This window comes from Monopterus albus, unplaced genomic scaffold, assembly GCF_001952655.1.
Source record: "Monopterus albus unplaced genomic scaffold, M_albus_1.0 scaffold94.1, whole genome shotgun sequence".
NCBI lineage: Eukaryota > Metazoa > Chordata > Actinopteri > Synbranchiformes > Synbranchidae > Monopterus > Monopterus albus.
The window spans coordinates 793191-812036 of NW_018127974.1; the positions used below are offsets into that span (position 1 = coordinate 793191).

Here is an 18846-nt window from a genome sequence, read left to right on the forward strand (position 1 = left end):
TAAACAAATCTGCTCCATGTAGGCCTATGTGTCATCAAATATCAGAGTAAATCAAATACAATCAGGTGCACATACTGTAGCTCATCTGCATAGAAGATATTTCACACGTTGTACGTCCAAAACTCAGCTGGATTATCATTGTGTACCACTGAGCAAGCTATTTTACCAGTGTCACTACTTGGCCAGCTGTATAAAACCTGAACTGAACTTGCACTGCAGAGAGTCCGTGGCAAACAGAAACCTCTGCGCTGAGCTGTGGAGTAATGAGAAAAATAAAATGGATTTATCTGTTACAATAAAATAATAATGACACAAAATTATGCCAAGGTTGAGGAAATTATATCACTACACTTACAGGCTCCTAACAAAGAGCCAAGACAACAACTTGTGTGTTCACAGTTTAGCTGACTTGTTGGCTCCCTCCCATGGTGTGTATTGTAAGATTGCTGTGGTCTTTCAACACACACACCCACACCCAGGCAACATGCTTAAGAAACAATACTCAGCTCCTCCTTGCCTCACCTTTATTACTCACTAACCCTAATACACTCAGCTTGCTTGCAATGAGTGTGTGGTCTGAATGATAACCATCTTTGTGTCTTCTCCTACCTCACATTGACAAAGAAACACATACACACATCTCTCTGCATGAACTGAGGAGATTGTTCACCAGTAAGTGTCTAGGGATGAAATGTGACACTTTAATGATGTGGAGAGATTCCAAAAAACCTGTATGCCTCCACATTTTTTTTGTCTTGTAAAACTTTGGCTGCAGAAAGCCCTGCAGAAAAAGACTTGTTTGTGCTGCAGACCAGCAGGGAACTGGCTGAAAGACATCAAGTTGAATGTGAGAGGGTGCCTTCAGGGAGAGGCAGAGCCCACAGTGGGTGGGACACCCACATGAGACATTCCTGGGAGAGTTGTAAACACACGCTTTAACCCAGGGGTTCCCAAACCTCTGTATTTCTGTACCAGTGACCACCAGAAAGATTTACAATAGAAGAAGAAACCCAATATGATATATTTTTCATGATTTCCACTTAGCATGCTGCAATTTCACTGTGTATTCTGGCTCACCGTCACTGTCCTGGGGTAGTGGGACACACAAAGAGAACAGAGTAATGCCATTAGGGACACCAAGCCAAAAATGTATTTTTACAGTAGGGGTTCACTGGTGCTAGATCACAGCCAGGTCAGATATTAGATTGCACACACACACAGTATTTAAAAATGTTGCCTCTTTGCAAGAAAACCGCTAAACACAGCAGACAAACCAAAGATAAGTGCCTTTAAAGAATTTTGGCCAAAAAAATAAATTAAAAAAATCTGCACGAGGTCCAACTTACTCTTTTGTGCTTCCTCGGCTGATGGAGTCATTTGTGCTCTGCATGACAACTGTAGAGGAAAATACAATGTGATTAAAAGCTTTGGAAACAAGGCTGCTGTTTCCAAAGGCCAAGAAAAAAGAAAACACACCTTTTAAGCTCAACTATAAAGAAGCTGAAGATGTCAGGTAAAGGGCTGGATAACACATCCATTTTACAAGGAACTGTGCCGTTTATGAGCCACTGGAAGTGAGTGAATACATTTGTGATGGCTTTAATCAATGCAGCCTTTTCATTTTGAAAGTTAGATCTTTAACTTTAAGGGGAACTTAGGTTATTGCTATGGGCTATGAAAAATAATCAAGTCTGGTTATTGTGTACATCCTTTATATTGCACTAGATAGATGCATTACAACACCGGAGGTTTAGACATCACCGCCAAGTCAGAGAGCCAATAAGAAGTTTATTTCAGTTTAGTGAATATTGTTTATATAAAAAAAAAAAAAAAAAAAAAAAAAAGTCTTGACATAGCTTAAATATCTTCTTTTACAACTTCAGACTCATGTTATAGTGAAACACTCTCAGAACATCTGCAGAGAGAAAACAGGTAAGGCAAAGAGGATAGTTTTAACAATTTGACTTCAAGCAGGCAAAAAGGCATTTTCAAAATTCCAATTCCAATGATGTATAAAATTTACACATTGGATTCTGAGCAATCAAAACATATTTACAAGTTTCTTTTCATCAGATTGGCTTCATAACAATTGTCTGAAAACCACGGCCAACCGGAGACAACTGAAACAGGTTGTGCTTTATCTGCACTAAAGCACTTTTGGAGCTACTGTATCATAACATACAATCCCTACCTTTGAGATCAAGCTACATAATGAAGGGAAAGTGGAATTCGACCAGATACATTTCATTGCTACTCTCATCACTTTGTTTTGTCATGGTATCACCTTTCCTGGTGCCTGACCGCACAGTCCTTCAGTCTGTAGGGAGAAAGACACAGTGAGGGAGTGTGCTTCTTCATTTCTGTTTTTTTACTTCACTAGTACATACAGCTGGGGTCATGTTGTCCACAGTGAGACCTGAATGTGCCCATCTGGCTCGCAATGTGTAATCCTAACTGCCGCTACAGTCAGCATGACCAAAGAAAAGACATTCCTTCATGTTTCATAAGAGTCGGCTAGTGCCTGTATGGACACTGGGTACATTGTCGAACATCAGCAAGCTACATATGTTGGAGCTTTCGTACAACTCGGGTTATAGTCTTCCTGAGTCGTGACTTGTTACTTTTACTGAGCGGAGCTACAAGATTCTTGCCTATTGAGGCAATGAGGAAATCAGAGCATGGATTCCAGGTAGCTTTACCTGCACTTACAATTATTTGATTTATTTTAAACAGCTCAACATTAAATAAAGCATCTCTTATATGTCCAAGCAACCAGTCTGGTTTGGAGGGGCCTTGGTTTCTACATAAACATGTCGAACACTTCAGCCCAAAACACTGACGCTTCAACACTGATTACAATGCCATCTCAATAAGCCAAAAGACAGGGGGGAAAAAAAGCTTCTGTGTTTCATATTATAGTGAAACTACAAAGAGTGACTTCAATATTAAAGAGACAACAGAAAATTAACAGCAGCTCACAACCTTTCCCCGGTGTGCAAGAGAAGGTCAGCCTGAAGGTCACTTATCAGGGGCCGTGTCTGACAAAGCTGCCGACATTGATACGTACGGACATCTGGCTTCATCGCCTCGGCATAATGCAATGCCTCAAAACATTCATCAGTTGTAAAAGACAAGTTATTGTGACCTTTACTCAATATCAACTAAAGCAATCTTCGTTTAAAAAAAAAAAAAAAAAAGATCAAGAGGGGTTCATGCATTGGGGATTTGCCGTAGATGAGGAGAGAAGGAAATTAATTCCAGAGTTTTTTTTTCCTCTTTCTCGTGAACAAGCACATCAGTCCTGGTGCTGAGCGGAGGCGGTGTAGGGGAGTGTACAGGAGGAGGCTTTGGGGCGAGGAGCTTATTTGACCAGTCTCTTGGCTACATCTGCATAGGCAATCTCAATCTCTTTGTCACTGGGGCAGGTGTTGGTGAACTCTTCACGTGTGTAGGCGGTGTTCAGGTACTTCCAGATGGCCGTCATCTCTTTGGGGATGTCAAAACCTCTGTACTTCTTGGCCACCACCTGCAGGGAAAGGTTACGCATCAAATTACATGCTACAAATCTTTTCATTCACAAGAGCACCGGTGTAGTAGATTGTGTGTGTTCAATCTGGGTGAAAAACTGGGATAGTTTTATTTCTTTGCATTAGTTTGGAAGTCCTTTAATCAAACGAGAATCTTCTGCAAAATAATTACACTGCACAAGGACTTAAGTGTGTGTAACTGGTTCACCACTGAATCAACAGAAAATTAATCTAAGTTTTTCAATAACTGATCCATTTGTTTGGATAATTAATCATTAGGTACTAATGAAATAAGCTTGGAAAGACTATAAAAGTAAGAGTTAAAGGAACAACAAGAGATTTCTGTCACATGCGATCTCAGCAGGTCACGTAAGGGGAAACACCTGTGGGGATGTGCTTCGAGTGCATCATGTTACACCAAGACATCACAAGTGAATACGATAAATTTGGTGGTGTCTAAATAATTTGCTTCCTTACCTTGACTATATGCAGCTTGGGCAGCAGGTTGCAGTCAGCCAGAGTCATTTCATCGCCATCCAGGAACTTGCGGTTGGAGACCTTGACATCTTCCATGCTGTTGTGGTCAATCTCATCGGGCAGCGGTGAGTGGAGATACTCATCCAGCTTCTGCAGGGTCTTAAGCAGCCCACGCTCTAGAGCTGCAAAGATATACAAGACAACAAAAATAGAATAAGAACTGTTTTCAATCAATTCCTAAAGTGTTCGGTAGAAGCAATAGGTTTTTTTGTTTGTTTTAAACTTTTGGCTTGTTTACGGTATGAAATAAATTCTGAAGACTGAGACCTGTTTCAGCCATATACCAGCCAGCCACATGATGGCAGCACTTAATCAGGAAACAAGATCTCGTATTGTACGCATGTACAGTGTTCACATTATAAATACATCAAACAAATATGTTGCATACACATGCACAATCTAACACTATAGCTGTGTCATACAGTTATCTGCTGCTCTAATACCTACTGTGAGAAGCTTCTTACAGAGCAAACATTTCACCAGATTGAACAGGTATTACACTTTTTCCCCTTACCCTATACACACATTATTTATTAACTACTAAAACTACTGCATGCACAGTTCAGTGTTACAACAGTAGACATGACGTGGTACATTGGAGAGCATGCGTCACAGAATCATGACAGTCTCAAACTCTGACATAGTCTTGGTTTTCTCATCCACCTCACATGGATGGCTCAGGTTCAAATTGTCCCAGGGTGGAGATCGGCCAACTAAAACATGATGCCAAATGGTTGGTATTTTGTGAATGCCATAAACATCTCTGCAGGGAACCAATTCCACAAATAGTTTCACGCAAGATGCAACAATCTTTGGTATGAGACTATACATTTGTCCGCTTATCCCGTTTATGTTAGTGCTGTTCTCATAGAGCAGGGACCAGAGTGCATATACTGTATCAAGGACAGGAAGGAGGAGACCCAGAGCACCAGTTTATTCTCAGAATTGCTGCTCTGTGGTTTCCAGAGAGCTGTGCCAGGTGAGACAGCGAGCAACAGGACAGGAGGAGGCAGCACAACAACGGCTCTGTGTTCCTGAGTGAAGAGTAATCCACCAAGTGGGGCAGGGCTACCAATGTTGCCTAGCAACCAGAGACCTCTCCCTACACACAATGGGCAAGTTTCTGAATCAATGCTTTTAACCAGTGTCCCTGCCTCTGTTTGCACTTGTGTCAAAGACAAATACAGGCAACTTACCCTCATTGGCATCGGGTTTTGAGTTCTTGATGTATGCTGAAAACTTGGCAAAGATGTCCATTCCAGCTGTGTTTGACTCTGGGTGCCTTGCACCAAGCTTGATGTACCTGTGCATGGAAAAAACATGTATGCAGGAACATGCTAAATAATACATCTTGTGATATTCTGCATTTGTCTTACGATCCGGGGCTTATTCCTGTCTACCACAGGCCCACAGTTAGCTAGAACAACATTACAGTGCACATGGGCCCTGTAGTTTATTTTTATATGGGCCCTTTCAAACGCCATCCCATCGCTCTAAATACCGTATTCATGAGAGGAATCATTAATCTACTTGCTGAAAACAGTCACCAACAAATGTACTATTTAGTGAACATTTACTGAAAATTACAGTGTTCAGCTGCTATAAGAAATGATGTATTTACCTTGAAAAATCAAAGAATACATTTATGACTAATTTTCAAAGATCTGTCTTCAGTAGGAATGGGCTCAGTCACAGGAACATTAAGGTACATAAATAGGCTGACCCATTTTTCCAGGGGTTTTGTGTTTCTTTTATTATGAATATTGGCAGCTTTATCCATCCATCCATCCATTTTCTATACCGCTTAGTCCCAAACAGGGTCACGGGGGACTGGAGCCAATCCCAGCCAGCTGCGGGTGAGGTACACTCTGGACAGGTCGCCAGTCCATCGCAGGGCTAACACGCAGACGAACAACCACTGACACACACGATCACTCCTATGGGCAATTTAGAGACACCAATCAACCTATGCTGCATGTCTTTGGATTGTGGGAGGAAGCTGGAGCACCTGGAGAGAACCCACGCAAGCATGGGGAGAACATGCAAACTCCACACAGAAAGGCCCCGGGTCGGCCAGGGCTCAAACCTGGAGGGCAACAGCGCTAACCACCATGCTATTGGCAGCTTTATCCTTTAAGTAAAACATGGGGCTAAATTTAAATCAGCTAATGCTTTCACTCTGTGCTAACCATGCATTTAAAAGCTACCAGTGTGCTCATGGTGTCTAGCCGTTACCAGAGGGATGTCCAAGTACTCACTTGGGTGGGCAGAGGACATCCTCAAGAAACTCTTCAATCTTGTTGACGTCAGTTTTGACCTCACCGTTGAAGGTGATGAAGGGAGGGTGTGTGCCGGGGGCCAGGTTCTGGAGGTCTGCTGGCTTCCTGGAAGACACAGAGTGGTGCAGCTTTAGTTAGATGCAGCAAGCAAAACCAAACCACACAACCAATTATAACCTATAAGGATTAGGTTGTGAAGCTGTTTTTATCCTGACAGTGATCAAAAGGTTCGTGAACGACAAGACTCATAATTGGTCTGATGTTTTATGGTTAGATAATGGAATAAACTGTATTATTATTAATGTTAATTTAAGTCCAGGTAACAGAATGCTGTGGCTCAGTGACCACCAGCACCACTTTTTCTAGCACTATGCAGCCCTCATCCTTCTCTAGCTTTGGCTGTGTATGTCTGTCCCCTTCTCTCTGCAGCCTTCAAACCGGCACATTTTGCACCAGATGTCTGTGGGAGGTAGATGACACCGACTTGTAAACAAACAAACAAAAAAAATTAGCATGTGTTGAATGAGTAGCGAGAACACAGACTTGTTAAATCCACAGTAGCCAGATGAAAGTATAAAGACAACACACAACAGTGTCAACAACTGTTGGAGCCTAATAAATGGATAGAACCTGGCAGGAAGTGTGAATCCTCTGTTGAGGTAATACTGCTGGCTACAACCTCTTTCCACAGAGACTCTTAAGAGGTCCAGTGTAACTGTGGACATAAAGATGTCTAAGGACAGAAAACAGGACTTTGCTCTTTGGCTTGTGAAACGGAAGTGGCACCCTCACCCAGTGAGGTCACTGAGGAGTGGGTAAGAAACTGCCTTGAGAATGGGTGGCTTTTAAACTAAAAGAAATATTAACAGGACCACCTTGGCCCCCCCCCACGACAGAAGAGAAAGCATTCTGACTTCTGGCAGCAACATGTGGCGTTCATGTCCTCCTACAAACTAACATGCACTGTTCTTCCATTTAAATGCTGCAATAAAAAGAGAGAGCCATAAATATGGTAAACACACCTTTTCTTCTGCAATGCAGTTTTATGTTGACTCACGTTTACAGACACTATATACCATGGAAAGAAAAAAGGGCGGACTTCCAGACAGAACTAAAAACAAGGGCTAAATGGCAGACGTCCTCCACTGCCTTTTACAGGGTATGAGTTCAGCCATGTTACATGCCCTGTGCCAGGGAAAGTGTATGCAAATAAACCCAAAGCTTTACACTCATCTTGAATGTGCAGGCATGTGAACAAAAAACAAATGGTCAGTCAAATGGACACCGTTTTCTTCTGTTTAGCTGTATTAAAATAAGGACAGCATTTATCAAGAACATCTGTGTTTTGTCAATAAGCAGCAGTCTCCATGTCCCAGAGGAGGAGACGCCCAGCGGTGAACCTTCTGCCGCAAGAAGAACCACGCTTCGGAAATAAAATGTCAGAACTCTTGAATCTGAGTTAAACGCACATGATGAAGAAAGCAAACATCCACCATTGAAAACATCTGAAAATAATATGGCCCTTGTCTGTCTGTCCTGGTTTATCAAGTGGAAAAACATTTAGATGAATCACACAGACGCAATCATTGTGGTTTTGGTGAAGAGCTTCTAGTACTGAAATCCACAGCACGTTCACTTGCAGCTGGGACGGAAAACAAAACCAGCAGAGAATCACCAGTTTTCTGATCCTAGTGTTGAAGTACAACGTGCGGCCCACCATAATCTGGACAGGAAGTAAGCAAAGTGAAGAACCTTAAAAAGCCTCTCCAGAGTCCATGTGTTTATTTTTCTCTGGCATGGGAAAGGCCACGGGAAAACCAAATAAGCAGTGGGGAAGCAGCAAACGTGCAAGAAGTGGGGCTGGATCAAAGCCTTTGTGGAAACGCCCAGAAAACAGATGGAAGGATACCAAAAATGAGGAGATTTTCTTTTCTTTTTTAAACCCTGGGTCAACAGCCAGTGCAAGGAAGACAATAAGCCAATGAGAATGAAGAGGACAGAGAAGAAGATGTAGAACATAGGAGGACTCACCTCTTGAGGTCCACTGTAGTGACATTGAAGACGACTCCTTTAAGCCACAGAATCATGAAGAGCCTCTGGGAGAAGGGGCAGTTCCCAATGCTCTCTCCATCACTTCCCGCCTTCAAATAAACAGACAGCAAGTTAGAACAGTAGCAGATTCACTCAAAACAAGTCGAGTTTTATTCACAGTACATAGCTGAATATCACAGAGGCTTTGCAACCTGTACAGCTTACGACATCCACCGTCTTTAGACCCTTGAATCCAATAAAGAAAAAGCTGTGTGTGTGTGTGTGTGTGCATGCGTGCGTATGAGGAGTGCAGCTCCTCCCTGCTCTAAATAGAGACTGCTACAGAGAAAATGCAGTGGAAAAACAAAGCACGATGGTCTGCGTCAACCCATGAGGTTATGCTGGTTGACAGTTAAGGGAAGCATGAGGTGTACCGCTTGTTAGGATCCGGAAACACAGCTTATCAGAAATATGCAATAAGTAGCATTTCTGAGTATACCAACACCTTGTCCATCTTATGGAGACCATCAGGTCTAACAGTGGGAAAGGCCCACATTTAATTACTGCAAGCATAAAAACCTAGATAAAGATCTTAAAAATCATCTGTAACAACCAGCACTTGTTTATTAGCTGAAGCCAAAATGGGAAAAGGTTCTGATAATGTTAAAAATCATACCTCTGTTGCACAACCTTTAAGGCCCGGATTGTTTTAAGTTTACAGGCTGTGCTAGAGAAAACTTAAGACGGAGGAAACAGCAGAGGGATGACTCCCTCATCTTTAATGCTCCAGCAAATTCCCCCCCCCACCATTAGTCTGCAGAACTACTGCCTGAAGGTCAAGAGGAAATTTCTGGAGCAATTAAGACTCAGATGGCCTCGCTTCCTCTTTATAGCAGTGATTTCTCTCTCTCCCTCTTAGACAAAGCAGTAATCAGCAGGATATGGGAGGCTGCTGCCAGTAGTCAGAGATATCTCCTGTCTTCCCTCACTTTGTCACGCACTCTCCCCTTTCTTTTTCCAACTCTCCAGACGACCCCCTCGCTTTGCTCAACTCATCGAGCCACGTAGGGACTGAGGAGGATGCAGGAAAGGACAAATGCGGCTTGGATTGTTCATCAGGCAAAATAAGCTTCTGACAGACTGAGCTTTGTGCAGTTCTTTTAATGAAATCTCCTATGCTGACTAACACACAGTTGTGTTCTCTCCAAGACAACCTAACCAATTTTCAGTTAAACCGGTTAAGTTGTGGCACCAGACACACATCACAACGTTCATTATAGACTTGGTGCCCAGCTCCCAAGCCTGTTGAGGTATGCCATTCTCCAGACAAGGCAAGTCAAGAAAGAATGCACTGTATTCATCTGTTCACAAGGACAAGCATGGAGGTCATTCCATCTGCCCTTTGGAAGGCACCTCTTCTTTCAGCATAGCACTGCAGCAGAGTCTCTGTGAAACTGCTAAATATTGTTTCTTTCTGGGTCTGTCTCTCGTGTCAGTCGCTCTTCACATCTGCCCTTTTTCTTTTAAATTCTTTTTGGCAACCACGGAAGTGATATGCAAAGAGTGTTTAGGTGTAATGCAAAAAAGAAAAATCTACCGTTGCATGAATAACGTTATGTACATTGCAGAGAGACTTGCAAAGGTAAGACGAAGATTCAAATAAGGTTTAACAAAACCATCTTGCAAGAGGATTTGTTTAAGAAGCAAGGTGCAGGCTCTGAACTGTCATCAGAGCACTTTGTTTTGGAGTGGTGAGTCAGTCCAGAGTCTCCTTGCTGGTGCGGACAGGCTGGCTGCTGTTGTTCTCTGTGTGACGCCCAGTGGGATGGCTCCGTTTGATCTGCCTGCTGGCTCCCATTGTACTGCAGCTGTTCTTTCTCTCTCCCGCTTCTCCCCTCTGAATTCAACATCTGAAAAGCGTGGATTAGATCACTGCCTTTGTTTAGCAAATGAAAGTCCCCCTTTCACCTTACACGATTCAAATTCCAAAATAAAGCTTCAGTTGTGAGTGTTGGCGGCACTGTGGTTTATGGCCATCACTGGCCTAAACTAGCATTAGCTGATCCTTAGGGGATCAAAAGGACATTCATGGGATGATTACTCCATTTTGCCCACAATGCTACACCTACAGAGAACCATTCAATTGTTTATGTGGGGTGGCAATGCAGCACAGCAACTGTTCCCATGGCGATGAGCAGGCACATGGAAAGCAGATGACAGTGTGAAGGGGATTTTCAATTTGCAGGTAAATAAAGACCTCCGTCTGTAGGGTCTGTGCAGATTCTCAGTTGTCCAGGTCATAGTAAGCTGAGGGAAAAAAAAATTGAAAAAAGAAAAAACAAATCAACTGGACTAGTTTTATTCATTTATTTATTTTTTTTAAAGTTGAAGACATTTCACCTCTCATCAGTTCTGTCTGTAGAGACAAAGATGCAAGCCACATGCCACGGCGTCATCTGTAAATGACGTTTGCTGTGCTTCCACACAGTGACCTGCTTTTAAGCAGAGTTCATCCAAGTTCTGCAACTTAAGTGGGCAAGAAAAAAAAAAGGCCACAGCAACTGAGAAAGACATTACACACTTTGCTTTCCCTCTCAGTCTGCTCTATACCACGGCAGTGCTCCCATCCTGCGGACTCGGCAGCAGAGCAGACTGCACCTCTCTGCCAAAGACAGAGTGAAAAGACAAATTACAGCAAAGAGGAAATTAAGGATCATGGCTAGTGCTACCTTCTAGTGTAGATTCTTATAGCAGGAGGAAGAGAGGAGATACCATAAAGCTTTAGAAGCTGTAAGCCATTTGGCACATTGCTCATCTCTTCCTCCTTTATCCCTTTCCCCTTATCCTGGGCCCCTATATAGAGCGGGAGGGGGGCTGGGCTTTTGGGGAGGAGGGGGAAACTATTCCAGAAATGTCCTGTTACTCCCAGTGAGAGGGTGCTTTGTTTAGGCTAAGTGATGATGGTGGTGGAGCTGCATTTCCGCCGCTTGTGACATGTAAACTGTTGTACTGTTAAGAAGAGCTGCCCTACACATTTCACTGTGTGGGTTCAAGCGAGGGGATCATCAGCAGTAATTTTACTCAGTGACATTTGAAAGTAGCACCTGAATTAGTACTTAGCTTAAAGAGTGAGTCCATGATTTTATACCAATCTATTTAATGCTTATGGTCCAAAACTAAAGAGGTTTAGGACACCCTCCAAACAACTAACAGTTTCCAGAGAACCACTATTATAGTGTGACATTCAGCAAAGGGCTTCTGGAGAACCGTCTATAGAGCAACAACACAAAGCACTTTTTGTCTATAGAGTTTTAAGCACGTCACCAGTTTGCAAGGGGGTGGGGCACCCCAATAAAATACACAAGCAAGGCAAGAAATGATTCCAGACCGGGCCCGTATAAGGCTAGACGCACCATTTCCTAAGAATTAAACCAGCAACTGGGTTCCAAATGCAAGCACCACTCACAAGAACACTTAGCAGTTCCCAGTGTTCCCAGTGCCTAATGTGTCACCTCAAAAATGACTCATCTCGCAGATGGTTACATCATCTTTCACACAGAACAATTCTTCCTGAGATTTCCCCCTGAGGTGAAATGGCTGTAACGTCTGAGCCACAGAAGCAGCTACAGTTGATGACTGCTAGCAGACTCCTGGCTTTATTTAGGCTCAGTGGATGAACCCTGAGTCAACAGATACTTGTTTATATAATGCCAAACACACACACACAGCTGTCCAGTGGAGGAAGTGAGTCATGCTCAGTTCAGATGTTATCTAGGAGTCGGCGTCCAGGACAGTGTGGCCCTGCGGCAGTACAATGATACTCAAGCATATCTTGAAAACAAACATAGTGAGGTCATTCCTCCTATCACTCCTACGACTTCTCTCATGCAGCCACTGATGTAATGACTGACATCTCAGCTGGAATGGGAATGATAAGCTTGAACATCATGTGGCCATGTACTGTGTTCATTTGAATGTACTGTATGTGCAAAAAAAAAAAAGAGGCCAGGCTGATCACAAGGCCAGTCCTGTAACATTTTACAAGCTGACAACATAAAAAGTGTAAGAGCTATTTGACCAGACCTCTCCCTCTTTTATTACCCCATTTATTCTACTTACTCATCTAGAGCCTTCACATTTTAGAGTCTGTTCATCACTACTTTAAGACAGAAGCTCTTCTAGACTTGTGATCTGAGCTGACCGGTACAGTAGTCAGGGACAGTGGAGTCCATTCAGGCTGGGCAGAGTCCTCCCAGGATTTGCTCACAGCCTAATTTTAGTGACATGGCGGTCAGTGCATTCCCCTCCCCAGCACACTTCATATTCTAAATTGGGTGGGCTGCTCAGCAAGTTCAAGCCACACTTTGACCGAATAAGGAACGGGCAATGTAACAAGCTAGGGTGGGGTTGGGACCGTGACTACGCAGAGGAACTGAACTCGAAGCTGGCCATTTTATACTGGGTTACTCAGCTGGTCTTTGCTGAACTGAGCCAGGTCGACTGTGTCAGACTGCGATAGGTACACATGATGCTTACTGAAAACAGCATTGTGTTACTTTATTCTCATCTGTGCTTCCTTGATACATCATGTTTATTAATGAAATTAGTGATTCATTATCACAAGTTGCTGTAGCTGCCTAATAAAGGATTAATAGAGTAAAAAGTAAATACAGTGAACAACCATTGCCAGGAGACATAATACAAACATCACCAGGCCCACAATTTTAATCGTTTATTGCTAGTTGTGGATCATCCTCTCCCACATGGACGCATTTTGGCCTTGAAAGACGGATGTTGTTCAAAAAAACATCAAACTATGTTGAAAATTGAAATGTCCTTGTTGAAATGAACAACTTAAGAGCTTGTTTCCCCAACTGCATGTAAATTAATTACAGCATTGAAACGAACAACTTTAGAGCTTGTTTGCCCAACTGCATGTAAATTAATTACAGCACTTAATATGAAACGCTTCAGGAGACAGCTGTCCAACACAGGACTAAACCAGCCAAGGTACCAGCACAAAGACATACTCGGCAAACATTAGCTGAAGCATTCTGAAAAAGCAGTTTCAAAGACAAGGGAATCAAAATCAGCAGCATAATTACTTTGGATGTCTCAGAAACCAACGCTGTAAAGAACCGCATCCCTCTGTGCGAGTCAATGTATCCGTCCCATTTATAATTTACACTCAAACAAAACGTGTGAGCGTATAAACATTAATAAAATCTAAGCTAAGCTAATCTCTGACTTACAACAAGACACACTGACCCCAGAAACACACACCCAGCTCGTGTGTGTGTGTGAGCAGAGGTACAGAGGATCGGTCCGACTGTGCTGTTGTGCACCTATAGTAAGTTAGAAACTATTTAGATTATTGTTTAGAGCATTGTGATATTTTTCACCAGTTTTACAAACCAGTCAATTAACTGGAAAAATAATAAATTGTATTAATCCCCAATGAAAATGATCAGTAGTTGCACTTTGATACAAAACAGTTCAGCAGAGCTCAACCTCAACCAACTACAACAGTCATATCCTGCTTTTACATCAATGCATGTTTGATATAGGCTCAGTCTAGTGCCACAGTCCAGCCCAACCAACTGGCACAGTCATCTGCAATTTAAAAAGACCCTTTTGTTGTCATTTCTTTGAGGGTCGTTATAGCTGATAATGGTAGTAATTGTGCAATACGTATTACTGTGAGACCATGACATTGTCTGATACCGTTATCATACCATGAAAATCTCATACCATTGTTGCAACACTAAATGCAAAATATCACCTGTTTATCATTACTGACACCCCCCAAAATACCCAGATCTCTTTTTTTGTCAATGTCACACACACACACACACCTAAACTCAAGTTTCCATTACTTAGTGTTACGGACAGAATTTGGCCTTCACTGAAAACGTATTAAGGTTTGGCCTGCTCAGTGTGACCCATCTAAAAGCTTAGGGCTGGACTAGGTGGGAAATGAGAGCTGGGTCCCTGAGTCAAACCACAGTCAGAGGACTCCGATTCATGCAAACAGCATCACGTCCTTGGCGTGGCTCTGAGTCAGACTGACATCAGTGGAAATCTCTATACCTCCAGTCAGACACAGGCCTACTGCACTGGAGCACACAAGCTTTTTTTGTGGGAAAGCTGGAAATTTTGAGTACAAGAAGCTTGTGTAAGGTAAGTCACAACATTAATATTTTAACCACTGGATTTAGCTTCAGCGAGGGAGGAGCTAAAACAAACGGCAATTTGAGATTTCTAGAGGCACAGGATGAGTGTTTGGTGATGAGTAATAAAATAAAATAAAAAGTTGGAAAAACAAACAGGCGGCCATGTGGAAGATGAACCAGGAAGTGTGAACCAGGAGTCGGCCTTGCTCTCAGTGTTGTTCCAAGTGTTAAGACCAAAAGCCAACTGCATATAGAAGTGGGCCCTGGCTACAGCTCCACCTATTTACACATTCAAATTTCCCAGACTGATGAGTTGAGCAGACTCATGCACTCACACCTGTATACATAAAATTCACACTTCCATTTGCCCCATGTTTCCCCTCATTTGCATAGGAAGTAATGTGGAAAAAAAAAACTGTCTCAACTGTCAAGAAGTATCTCAAATGTTTTTAAGATCTAGTTTCTCTGTACAAGCTGCAGACATTTGACTTAAACTGAATTCACCCCTTGCAGCAGTTCCTTCGGGACAAATGTCCCATCTGGACAGCTGTGAACCACCCTTTGGCACAAACACCATGCCGTTGCCACATATGCATGGCAATGCAAGCTTACACAACAGCCACACAAACACTGGCCCCTCGTCAGAAACTCTGAGCAGACAGAGCGTCTCTTTTTCTCTCTCTGGCCACTTATCGTGTCCACTCTGACCTGAAACGGAGCCATCTTCCATCCCAGCCTCGGAGACGCTACCACTTATGCAGACTGCTTATTCATCTATCGTGTTACTGCATGTAATGATGTGGCATATCATATTCAACTTGGAATTTCTGCTGTTAGTTTACAATAGTTGTGATGTTACTTCAGTATTAAGATGCACTTAAATTATTGTTTTTACAAATGAATACTCATAATCATGTAATAATCAGGTTTAGCTTTAGTCCCATTAGCCTTCTGCCAGGGTTTCAAATGACAAAAAAAAAGCCTAGACGGATTTTTGGCACACTTAAGGTCCACTGTACACTTTGATGGTAAATTGATGAGCCTGGGGGTAGGCGGGTGGGGAGACCCCTGCTACCCTATCCTCCCTGTTCAGGTTCTACACTTTGGCTTCCATACTCTTCTGTAGGTTCTGCTAAGAAGAAAGTAGCACATGAAACCCAAGCAGACTGGATCATGTTGAGACCAACTGAGTTACATGTGTAGCAAGCAGGGAAGATTCTCCTCATTCTCAGGAGTCCTGCACCTCTTCTCACAACGAAGAGAAGAAAGAAACTGTTAATCCCCTGTGTCCTGGTCTGGCAGGTTGTAACTGCTGCAGTAACCTGTACAGCTCTATTAGCAAACAAGTTAATGAAGTGGCAGTATTCTGTTTGGATCCAGTCTCCAAACTCTCATATCTGTGTTCGTCCAGTCTGCCCTCACTGTCCCTCATCGAGCTTGGAGAGAACTGCCTCATTGGCCTTCGCCGTTCTGGTTGGGCAGCACAAATGAGATCAAATGAGTCATTTATTCAGGCACAACTAGGATCAAGGCCATAATCTTTCTGACATTAACATAAATTAAGTTCTGATTATGCTATCCCATAATGTCAAGACTGACTGCACAGCCCCTCTTTGCCCAACAACATGCTGCCAGACAGATTAGACCAGTTTCCAGTCAGTCATCGACAACACAGCGACCAGGTCAGGTGCTGCTAAAGCAAATTTGCAACGCACAAACTAGAGCACAGCGACCCACAACAGTAACAAGCCATTAATCTTTGTACCTTAACTCGTGATACTGACTGCAGCAATTTCTATATGCTTAGGAAAAATAAACTGCTCCATTGATTTTCCTATAAAAAGGCAGCACTCAATTGCCCAGAACACCACCCAAGGGGGAGAGAAACGCTTTACTTTAAAGGTGAAAAACAACATGAAAACAGTAAGCAACGTGCTTGAAACTGAAGCAGGTTAAAAGGTTTGGGGTTCTTACCAACACCCACCTAGGGTTACCTTTGGACCAACTGTGCAGTGGTAAAAATTCACCACACTTGACCTTGCATGCAAATCCATGCAACTGCATTGACTGGAGTAACTGCTGCAAAAGGACAGTGCCTTACAGTAAACAAGCACATGACATGGCATAAATCTGTCACATGTCATAACCGACAGCACAGAGACATGAGCAGCTCTTCCACTGTACCCATGCAACTGTCCTGAAGGATGTGCAACAAACCCAGCCAGACTTCATTATGCCATCCAGACTTAAAAGCACTTTGCCAACATGTTTACTGCCTCCGCTGGCTAGAATATGAAAGTCTGGAGGCAGCAGAAGGCTTTGCAACCAGTAGTGTGACCCTGGCAGCCAACACACACATTCATGTGGTTCTCTTAGCTCATCTATATTCTGTTGGCTGTCTTACAGTCAGGCCATATGCTGGTGGAGAGTGACTCACAGGCATGTCTGCCCTGTATTAATTCAGGGAAGCAGAGAACTGAATGAAAACATAAATTTAATAATGTGAAAAAAATACACACGAACAACAATGAAGCTCCTCCAGCATCCCGGAGAAACAAGATGACGTCCTGCCATGTCAGAACAGGTTCCAATTAAAATAACTGATTCAGCCCAGTAGTGCTATAATCTATATAGAGAAACTGGACTCATGCACTATGATGATTCAAGACGATTATGGACTTTTATCCTCTTTGGCTTTGTGTCACAGTAATACCTCACACAAAGACAGATTTAGGGTTTCCTATTACCCATTCAATCATGTGATGTAAAGGCAAATACTAGGAAGAGAGACTCAACTGCTCACAAGCATGTACAACGGTTCAGTGTACAAAACAATCTGCCAACTGTGATGAGAACAAATAACTTTGTACAAGGACCAATATATCAACATTTACAGCAGCGAGCAATAAACACTGGCAATGACGAGCTCCACACCCTCAAAAGATGAACACATGGTAAAGTGTTCCCATAGCAATGCTGTTACATAAACACAGCAGGTAGAAAAATCATGAAACATCTAATCCAGGACAGTCAGTCATCTACTTTTAAAATGGGTAAATGGTGCTGTCATCTGTGCTAAATCGATCCGCACAGATACTGTGGCAACTTGTGACCTGGATATATAATTAGTTTGCTTTGATAAGTGGCAGCGTCTCAACAGATCTGACACCACTGTATGCTGAGAGTACACAGTTCATTATCAGCTGTTTCCCAGAGGCCCGGCTCTCAGCAGTGTGCCTATGGCAACCTGCATGCCTACCATTGTCTCCCACGCCACGACTGTGTTTAACGTGTCAGACGCTGGTACATACAGAGCTGTGCTAGAGCAGTAGGGGACAAAAGGCTATCACACCCCCACTCAGACACATGGAGAAAGCACACAATGGAAGAAACTTCTGTCCACAGTTGGCTACCTAGTGCAAAGAGGGAAGGACTGAGAGGGAAGAGCTGGCCACATGTGCAAACCTTCCAGGCCCATGGATGATGCAACCTCCCCTGAAGGCTGTGAGAAAGGGTGCTGGCCAGTTTGCTCCCATCTGTTCTGCTGCTCTGCCTTGTCAGTACCTCACTACAAAGGCCCAGTCTTTAAAGGGTCAATGGAAACAATACAAACAGGACACAGGTTTCTGTATTCCTGCCAAGCACCAATGCACGACTTGAATGTGTTTAACTTCAGAACATTTGCAGATAAACATCAATTTATTAGACAACCACCATCACAAGTGTTTGCCGTTTTGATCGGTGACAAACCACCACAGCCACACTCTCCCCTCCCAGTGCCCCAGCCTCCCCCTTTTCGTTCCTTGCCATTTTCCCGCCCTGCAAAGCAACAGGCTGAAGAACAGAAATTTCCAGCCCTCCACCAACATCATTGTGGTGAAGCCCAGAGAATTTGATGTACGACTACAGCTTTAGGAGAGGCAGTAATTCTGTAGAGACCATATCATAAAAGAAGAGTTATCTCCAAACCATCACCATGCTCCCTAATCCATCACAATATCTATGAATTGTGCTTTGTAGAAAGAAAACCTGGCAGGTCTCAGTGATTAGAAAACAACCAGTGCCCAGAGAACTACTACTGACAGATGCCTACAGCAAGAACCAACACTTTTCTTTCATATTCTCCCTTGAGTAAAGCATCCTTGAAGGCAGACAGCGGTGTCGAGCTGACCCAAACACTAACCTTACATTGAAATGAGTTTATTCCAGTGACCATCATAGCTGGGCAAAACGCATGCATGCGGTCACTTTAGGACGCTACTGCTATGTAGTGTTGAGCCGGATGATGCGGCTACAACT

At 43.1% G+C, this 18846-nt stretch overlaps 1 protein-coding gene across 1 annotated transcript in view; it reads right to left on the minus strand.

The window, feature by feature from the left end:
• Positions 1-2694: 2694 nt before the first annotated feature.
• Positions 2695-18846, minus strand: part of clic4 (chloride intracellular channel 4) — a 16935-nt gene continuing 783 nt past the window's right edge. The window contains exons 2-6 of the mRNA XM_020608703.1: positions 8375-8484; positions 6323-6448; positions 5261-5367; positions 4005-4186; positions 2695-3526 (exon numbers count right to left, since the gene is read on the minus strand). Coding sequence (XP_020464359.1) covers positions 3362-3526; positions 4005-4186; positions 5261-5367; positions 6323-6448; positions 8375-8484 — 690 coding nt within the window. The 3' untranslated portion in view covers positions 2695-3361. The remainder of the gene's footprint in view (positions 3527-4004; positions 4187-5260; positions 5368-6322; positions 6449-8374; positions 8485-18846) is intronic.